This window comes from Mastomys coucha, unplaced genomic scaffold (assembly GCF_008632895.1).
Source record: "Mastomys coucha isolate ucsf_1 unplaced genomic scaffold, UCSF_Mcou_1 pScaffold11, whole genome shotgun sequence".
In the NCBI taxonomy this organism is placed as follows: domain Eukaryota; kingdom Metazoa; phylum Chordata; class Mammalia; order Rodentia; family Muridae; genus Mastomys; species Mastomys coucha.
Window position 1 is genome coordinate 29,785,534 of NW_022196893.1, and position 9,279 is coordinate 29,794,812.

Genomic DNA, 9,279 nt, shown 5'->3' on the forward strand with positions numbered 1-9,279 from the left:
CCTTTAATCCCAGCACTTGGGAGGCAGAGGCAGGCAGATTTCTGAGTTTGAGGACAGCCTGGTCTACATAGTGAGTTCCAGACAGCCAGGGCCATACAGAGAAATCCTATCTCAAAAAACAAAACAAAACAAAAACAAAACAAACAAACAAAAAACCTAGATTAAATACACATCCTGTGTTCTGTTAGATAGTTTCCACAGATAGTTCTAAAATATCTCATCTGTTACATTGTTTCCCTTGACAGTTAATATAAATGTGATTGATAATAACAATATTTTAGCTTTATTTCATTTCATTTTATTGAGGCAGGATCTCTGTGTATTCCTGCTCATACCATGTTGATCTGGCTTGCCTGGTGCTCACAGGGATCTGCCTGCCTCTTCTATGTCACAGTGTTAGGATAAAAGTGTATGCCAAGATGCTTGCTTATTTTAGCAGAACTGAGAAAGAAAAGAAATAAACTCATAGGAGGAGCAATCTATCATTTTTAAAAAACTTTTTTTGTGTGTGTGTTTTTCGAGACAGGGTTTCTCTGTGTAGCCCTGACTGTCCTGGAACTCACTCTGTAGACCAGGCTGGCCTCGAACTCAGAAATCCTCCTGCCTCTGCCTCCCAAGTGCTGGGATTAAAGGCATGTGCCACCACTGCCCAGCTTAAAAAAACATTTTTGGTGACATAATTTAAAATTTTAAGACTAGTACGAGGAAGTTCTCTGTGTCCTTTGCCCCAGCCACATGTCACCATTCTGCCAGTCTTTGCTTTGTCTCGCTCTCGCTCTCGCTCTCTTTTTTTAAGATTTATTTATTTTATGTATGTGAGTACACTGTAGCTATACAGATGGTTGTGAGCCTTCATGTGGTTTTGGGGAATTGAATTTTAGGGCTTCTGCTCGCTCAGGTCGACCTCACTCCCTCTGACCGAGAGACTTATTTACTATTATACATAAGTAGATGTCTTCAGATGTACCAGAAGAGGGCGTCAGATCTCATTGTAGATGGTTGCAAGCCACCATGTGCTTGCTGGGAATTGAACTCAGGGCCTTTGGAAGAACAGTCAGTGCTCTTACCCGCTGAGCCATCTCCCCAGCCCCCTTTGCTTTGTCTCTTACCCAGTTGCCTTTTTTGCAGTTAAAAATAATTTCTCATACTCTTTTTACCCTAAACATTTATTTATTTACTTACTTCCCTCCTTCCTCACTTTCCTTCTTCATTCTTTCTTTCTTTCCCGTTTTGAGACACAGTCTCATTATGAATTTCTATCTGTCCTAGAACTAGCTACGTAAACATAAACCAGGCTGGCTCAGGCTCACAGAGATCCTCTGCTTCAGAAATGCTAGGGTTAAAGGCATATGCCACTATACTCTGCCTGTTTGCATTTCTTAAGAACAATCGCCCACGGCACAAATCCAGTTTAGCAAACCGTTAGTGCTTCTATGTCACCTAATTACCTGCAGTCCAATATTCCAGTTCTGCCAGTTGTCACACTAACGTTCCTACAGCAACCAATATTCCTGTCCTGCCAGTTGTCACATTAACGTTCCTACAGCAAAATGTCTCCTCAAGGATCTAATTGAGGCTTGAGCTCTGCCTTGATGAGCATGTCTCTTCCATCTCCTTTAATGTGACATGGTTCTGCTGCCTCTGTTTCATGGCACTGACATTTTTGTAGCATGCAGGCAGGGCATTTACAGAATGATCCTTAATTGGGAATTGCCCGATGTTTCTCAAAATTAGATCTAGCCTAGGGGGTAATAAGTGACATCAGTACTTCCCATTGTTCAGTGACTGACGCTCAGACATAAATACCTCCATCATTCATTCATTCCATCCCACCACGTGGGCTTGCTCGGGCTCACTCCCTTACTCCTCACACCATCACCAGATGGGTGGGTACACTATAATAGGTCCTAAGAGACACACGATTTATAGATTTTTTTTTAAAAAGGTTTATTTATTCTATATATGTAAGTACACTGTAGCTGTCATCAGACCCACCAGAAGAGGGCATCAGATCCCATTACAGATGGTTGTGAGCCACCATGTGCTTGCTGGGAATTGAACTGAGGACCTCTGGAAGAGCAGTCAGTGCTCTTAACCACTGAGCCATCTCTCCAGTGATTTACAGAATTTTTATTTTAGTATATTGCTACTATTTTATTGTTAGTTACTAATTTTTTTGCTGTGCTGCTCTATAGGTTAAACCATATTACAGGGATGTAGATACAGGGAAACCATGGTCCATACAGAGTACAGCACAGCCCACAGTCTAAGGCACTTACTGAGGGACTTAGCGCATACTTCCTGCAGACAAAGGGGGACAATGTACTTCCACCCACGCAGCCTGACACTTGTTCTGACCATGCACACTCAGGCTTCAACCTGTTCTGCAAGCTCAGAGCCTGACGTGGCCCTTCAGCCAGCCACACAGGCATCTCTGTAAGTAGACTATTAATAGTCATCTTCCCAGGCACTCTTACTACCATGGTATATTTTTATCACAATTTTTCTTTGGAGGATGATTTTTTTCCCTTTCCTAGTGGGTGTGAGTGTATTAAAACATTCAACTCAAAAAAAAAAAAAAAAAGTTCCCCCTGTTCTTACTATAGTCATAATGAAAACTCACTGAAGTGAGTCAATGCAGTCAGTCAGATATTCCTCCAGTCCTGAATCCTTCCTTTCTTTTCCTCCTGATTAAACAAAACCAAACCACAGGGCTTGGAGAGATGGCTCAGGAGTTAAGAACACTGGCTGCTCTTCCTGAGGACCTGGGTTCAGTTCCCAGCGATTACATGGCAGCTCACAACCATCTGTAACTCTAGATCCAGGAAATCCTGATGTCCTCCTCTGGTCTCCATGGACACAGAATGCATGTGGTGTATGTACAGTCAGGCACACACATACACATAAAACAGAAATAAATCTCGTTTTAAAATATGCAAAGAGGAAATGTTTGGGGGCAGGCTTCGACAGGCAGAGCCTCAGTTTCATGTGGTACCCAGAGTTGTGTGGCTTGAAAGAGCCAACACTATACAGGTCCAAAGTGCTTCTGGCCCCTCACCTGTAAATGGAGATGGTGTCTACCTTTTTGTTGTAGAGTTTAAAGACTAGGTACCAAGGGTGATGGTTCACGTTGTAATCCCAGCACTTGGGAGGCAACCCAGGCCAGGCACTGAGTTAGCTTAATGTAGAATATAGATGAACTGGGAGATGGCTTAGTATGTAAAACACTGGCAAAGAGAGCCTGACAACCTGAGATTCAATCTCCAGAGCATACAGGAAAGTCTGGTGCAGAGGTACACACCCATAGGAGGAGATGGGAGAGTCCGGCAGCACAGGTCAGCCTGGCATATCAGAGGCAAGCAACAAGAGAAACCTTGTCTCTAACAAGGTGTAAAGCAAGAGCGGGCACCCAAGGCTGTCTTTTGATCTACACACACACACACACACACACACACACACACACACACACACTCCCTCTAGAGGGAGGGAAGGAAAAACTTCCAATCGTGCCTGCAATGGCCTCTGCTCCATCTTAGGCTTCTTGTTCTCTGAGCCACCTGGCTGGTGACCCATTGGCTGGGAACACGGAGATGCCCGCCTGTAAACTCCAGCAGAGGGCACTGCAGTTCCAGCTTTTCAAACAGGAGCACATGTGACACAGTTGGCCAGGGACCCTCTGCCTTTATGATACATAGAGCAACTGTATGAGACTGTATCCTTAAAATCATACATGCTTATAACCACCACAGGCTATCAGGTGTCATCCCAGAAACTAGGCAGGGAGATGTCCATGTGCCTCACAGCCAGCGATGAAGCCTCCAGAGTAGGCCCACTTCCCCACTGGTGACTTTATAGCAGCAGATGGGCCACTTTTCCTACGGGACTCGGCCTTCCCTCTGTGCTTTTCCCCATTGGGACTGGTCCAAGTCACTGGGAGAGCGACTTACCAAGTCCCAGTCTTTTCTGCTTCCAGTGCTAACTTTCAGAAATTACATCCTACATTCAGTAAAGCTCAGAGAGCATGACCCTCTGGATCAATACAATGATGTCATACCCCCATGCAACTCAAGGTTGAGTTTAGGTGAGCAGTCACACTTGCTGAACCCCCAACCCCATCATCTGTGCACCCCTCTCTCTCTCTTTCTTTTTTTAAAAGATTTATTTATTTACTTTATATATATATATATATATATATATATATATATATATATATATATGAGTACACTGTGCTGTCTTCAGACACACCAGAAGAGGGCATCCTATCCCATCACAGATGATTGTGAGCCATCATGTGGTTGCTGGGGATCGAACTCAAGACCTCTGGAAGAGCAGATGGTGCTCTTAACTGCAGAGCCATCTCTCCAGCCCATCTGTATACAGATCTAAGGGGGGTCTGATGATGTCAGTCCAAGTCCCCCATCTCTCCTGGAAACCTCCACATAGCTATTTCAAGAAGCAATTGTGTATGGTCAGGAAAAGTGTCTCCGGAGCCAAGTGACTAAGGTTAAACTCATGTTTCTGCCACCTGTAAGTTTGCAACCAAAAGCAAATAACTAAAGTTCTCCATGTCTCTGTCTCCTTTTGTAAAAACAAACAAACAAACAAACAAAAAAAAACAAAAAAAAATGGCTCCTACTTATTAGGGGGGCACATGAGTATTAGCTCTCTTTATCTCTAGGAAATCCACTTTACCTAAGTAGCTTGCAGCATTAAGTCGCTCTGCGGCTCATGCCCCATCTGCTTTCCTACACTCGGAATGAGCAGGCACACCACTAAAGGAAGACACAAAGGCACGGAACTGTGAGTGTGGCAAACATACCCTGAGGATCTGATTCCCTGGGCTCTGCTTCTGTCCCCGTCCTCCCGGAGCACAGATAATGACCTTGCAATGACAGTAGATACAGACAACCCTCCGAACACACTTCAGCAAGTCATCTTAATATCCCCAGGCCAATACCATTTGATATGACCTCCTAGACAGGGATCATTTTCAAGTTAAATGTGTGTGTGTGTGTGTGTGTGTGTGTGTGTGTGTGTGTGTGTATGTGTGTGTGTGCGCACGTGTGTTTGGTCTATGTATATATGACGTCTGCACATGTATGTGAGTAGGCCTGGGCTCACTTGGAAGCTAGAGGAGAGCACCAGATGTCCTATCGGTCTCTCTACCTTGATCCTTCGAGGCAAGGGCTCCTGAAGAACTTAGAGCTCCCACTTTTGGACTAGAATTGCAGCCAGCAAACATCAGCGATCCCCTTGTTTATTTTGTCTCCTCTGTGCTGGAGTTATAAGCACGCATGGGGCCACACCCAGCCTTCTTGTGGGTGTGAGATGAACTCTGTTTCTCAAATTAGCATGACAAGCTAACAGTCCTAACTGCTGGGCCAGCCAGCCCGCCAGTCTAGGAACCATCGTGGTTTTACGTACAATACCGTAACATTTTTTCTCATCCTGACCTTGTATGAATTTCTCGTTAAGTGGTGTTACAGTTTGTAAACCAGCGAGACCAAGACAATTGCAAGAACTGTGTGTTGGGTACGGTTGCCGTTATGAGCCAAGAACCTAGAACCAACCCTTAACCTCGAAGTCAGACTTCAAGGAGTCACTAAGTCTGTGGATAACTGGATTCTAGGAGCATCCCATCCCCCGCTCACAAGACGGCCTGTAATACTTAAAACTCTGCATCACTAGGTAGGATGAGAACAAGATCCATGCAAGCACACTCGTACTGCCCAGGCTGTCTTCAAAGTGCAGTCAATGCACTAAATGTACTCCTATGGCAACCCCCAACTCATGGCCCAGTTCTAGAAGGAGCTATCACAGTCCCTCCTATTTACTACCTGACCAGGAACATTTAAGACAAGGCAGCAACGAGCTGTGTGAAGAACATCTGTTGTACTGCCAATAAGACGCTGATCTGGCTCCCCAGCATGGGGGAGTTCCCTCACCTCGTCCTTTGTAGAGAGCATTCCTAAGCAATCACATGGCTCTTACCCACCCTTCATGAGGGCATCTTCCAAACCTGGGCAATCTGGGGAAGCTAGAAGTTACCAAGAATATCAAGGCGGAAACATGAGTTTAACAAAAAGGAAAAATGAAAAACAAAACCAGAGGAACCCTAGGAGCGAGGTGCATGCTTGACTCGAGTGGCAGGCATCCAAGCGGGTGAGACTGTCGCAGACTCCAGACGCAGCTCCCATCCATATGGAAAGCTGAGAGCCTGCTACAGAGAGCATCATCTGCTTGTATCTTAAGAACAGTCTGACGCCTGGAGACCAGAAGGTACCCTTGCTGTCACCTGCATTTAAAACCATAATTTACTCTCCACCCAGATCCCAACACCCACCAGAAATACGCCTACTATTACTCCTCAGTCCACAACAATTTGTCCATGGAAATATTGCTACTTTTACCTTGCCTAAAGCTTTACAGCCAGGCTCAAATGGTACCATTTCTAAAAAGACCCCTCAGTGCTGGAAGTGCAGACTCGCCCCTGCTGCAGGCCAGGATCCCAGAACAGCTCTCTAGCGGAGCTGTCAGGACGCCCACGATCCTTGGTCCTAGGATGTTAAAGATTTCCTTTGGAGGGCAACATGGAGAGGTGAGGAGAGAGATGCTGAGTGAGTGAGGCCAAGCTAGGGAGATGAGAGAAACAGGGATTGAGAAAGAACATCACCTCACCCTCGAGGACATGAGTCAGCCATCTTCAACAGTTTCCATGGAAAAGGGTAAATACTGACCCCGTCCACGACAAGCACTAAGAAGAAGGGAAAAAATAAAATTCTGAGGGAGTGGGTCAGAGCCACAGCGCAGAGAACAGAACAGAGACACGGGGAACACAAGGTGAAGAACTGGGTCTTGGGGCCTGCTGGCTAGGGAAGAAGAGGCCAGGGCCCAGCTTCTTGACGGCCTGGGTGACGAACTGTGTGGAACAGCCAAAAGAAATCTTGGAGCAGCCCGAGACAACGCCCTTCTTTTCACCCCTGACCAAGCCATTCTATCCTGCATCTTAGAAGTTGTCACCTCCACTCCTCCTCAGAGTTCTGAGATGCGAGCAGACACTGCTGCACTGGACATGACGGTGGGCACTGCCGGCCCCAGAGACACAGTCCTGCGGGTTGCTCGGAGAAACAAGTGAAGCTGCTGCTGCTGGTGCCCATCACTAGCAAAAGCTCTGTATGGATACAGCTTCCTTGAAAGCCCATCTTTAGCTCAAAATCTAGACCACAGGGCTGGAGAGATGGCTCAGCAGTTAAGGGCACTGACTGATCTTCCAGAGGTCCTGAGTTCAATTCCTAGCAACCACATGGTGGCTCACAACCACCCGTAACGAGATCTGATGCCCTCTTCTGGTGTGTCTGAAGAAAGCAACAGCATATTCATATATATTAAATGAATGAATGAATTCATTAATTAATCTTTAAAAAAAATCTAGACCACAGCTTAAATTTCCACACTGGGGAGGCAAAGGCAAGCAGATCTCTGTGTGTTCAAGGCCAGCCTGGTCTGCATAACAAGTTTCAACCTAGCCAGGGCTACATAGTGAAATATTGCCCTAAATATAAACAAACAAACAAATAAAATCTAGATGTGTTTGTGGTGTAAGCCCAGCCTGTTTCCTTCGCTTTGAGAGGCCTGGTGAAGGACAGCTAGCCTTCTCTGTGAGGTGCAAGATCTGCTTTATAAGAGATGATTCCAGGGCTGGTGAGATGGCTCAGCGGGTAAGAGCACCAACTACTCTTCCGAAGGTCATGAGTTCAAATCCCAGCAACCACATGGTGGCTCACAACCACCTGTAATGAGATCTGAAGCCCTCTTCTGGTGTGTCTGAAGTGTACTTACATATAATAAATAAATAAATCTTTAAATAATAATAATAAAAAAAAGATGATTCCAAAATGTGACCACCATGTTCCCAATGCACAACCTTTCCAGGTTCCCCCCTCCCACCATGCTGGTTCCTCTCCACATCACCCAGCATTCTAGGTTCCAGTCAACAGAAAGCCACCCCCAGCTCCCCTGCTTCTGAAGCACCTTCCTAATTTTGCCCTGGCCCACGATTGCTCATCTTCCAGGACTTAGCAACCTGACTTCCACTTTCAGACCATTTGACCTTCTATGCCATTGTCAGTCTTGGGACAGTCTATGCCTGTTTGCACCTGCACTGCTCCTAAGTATCTATCCGGTCTCCCAAGTCCAGTGGGAAGCCATTCAAAATCTGGGAGTCAGAGAAGAATGGTGAGGGCTTCTTGTGACCCCAAGTTCTTCCTCCCTCCCCTCTATCACGGGCTTGATGATTTAACCACTGGGATCCTGAGAACTGAACATCAGAGCTAGGGAAGATCCCTATGTACCTAGTTGGCACAGCGACAGCGACCAGGAAAATCAGGGAATAAAGTGGCCCCATTTGCCAAGTACTCAAAGTGAACCCTCTCATTTTAGGCCAGAAGGACGAAGTGCCCACAAGGCTTCCCCCGATCATCTCAGAAGACGGTAACTATTCTGTGCACCAGAACAGCCATGAGAGGTACCAGGAAGCTGTGCGGAAGGTGTTGTTAAAAACGTGTAAGTACCTTGGAGTGGGAAACAAGAAATGAGTCTGAGCTCGTGAAGAGGGGCTAGGATGTCACAGGTTCAGTGGTGGGGAGAGGGGGTGCTGTCCTGTTTTCTATGGCTCCCAGAACTGTGAGGACCACAGCACAACACTGAAACAAGAAAGAACATACATGGTGTTTTATCAGGCTGCTGCACCCTTGTCACGCTGCTGCACCCGCTGAGGACAAGGAGAGCCAGCACCGGCTTTGTCATTTGAACTGAGCCCAAACTCCAAACAAGTTGGGTGACCTTGGTGAAATTCCTTCAGCCATTTAACCTCTCCCAGCCACTTGCAAATTGGAGGTCTTTGGCTTCCTCCAGAAAAGCTTGTAGGACAGACTCTCAATGCATACAGTGTGCCATGGGAATCTTCAAGGAATTGTATTCTCTACAGAAAGCGGTTCCTACCCTGGCCGTGGTGAGATGCACCTTTAATCCCAGCACTCAGGAGACAGGTGGATCTCTGAGTTCGAAGCCAGCCTTGTATACAGTATGAGTTCTAGGATAGCTAAGGCTTCACAGAGAAACCCTGTCTCAAAACAAACAAACAAATGAAACAAATAAGCAAAGAGGAAGGGAAAGGAAGGGGAAGGGGAAAGGGGAGAGGAGAAAGGGGGAAGGAGAAAGGGAGGGAGAAGGGGAGGAGAGGAAAGAGGGGGAGGGGGAGACAGGGAGGGGAAGAGGGGA

General features: G+C 46.3%; 1 protein-coding gene across 3 annotated transcripts in view; it reads left to right on the top strand.

Moving 5' to 3' along the window:
• Tex49 (testis expressed 49) overlaps nucleotides 1–9,279 on the top strand; it is a 21,287-nt gene that overhangs the window by 8,285 nt on the left and 3,723 nt on the right. For all 3 annotated transcript variants that reach the window (XM_031354869.1, XM_031354853.1, XM_031354863.1), the window contains one exon: nucleotides 8,440–8,562. In XM_031354869.1, the coding sequence (XP_031210729.1) occupies nucleotides 8,440–8,562 (123 nt within the window). The remainder of the gene's footprint in view (nucleotides 1–8,439; nucleotides 8,563–9,279) is intronic.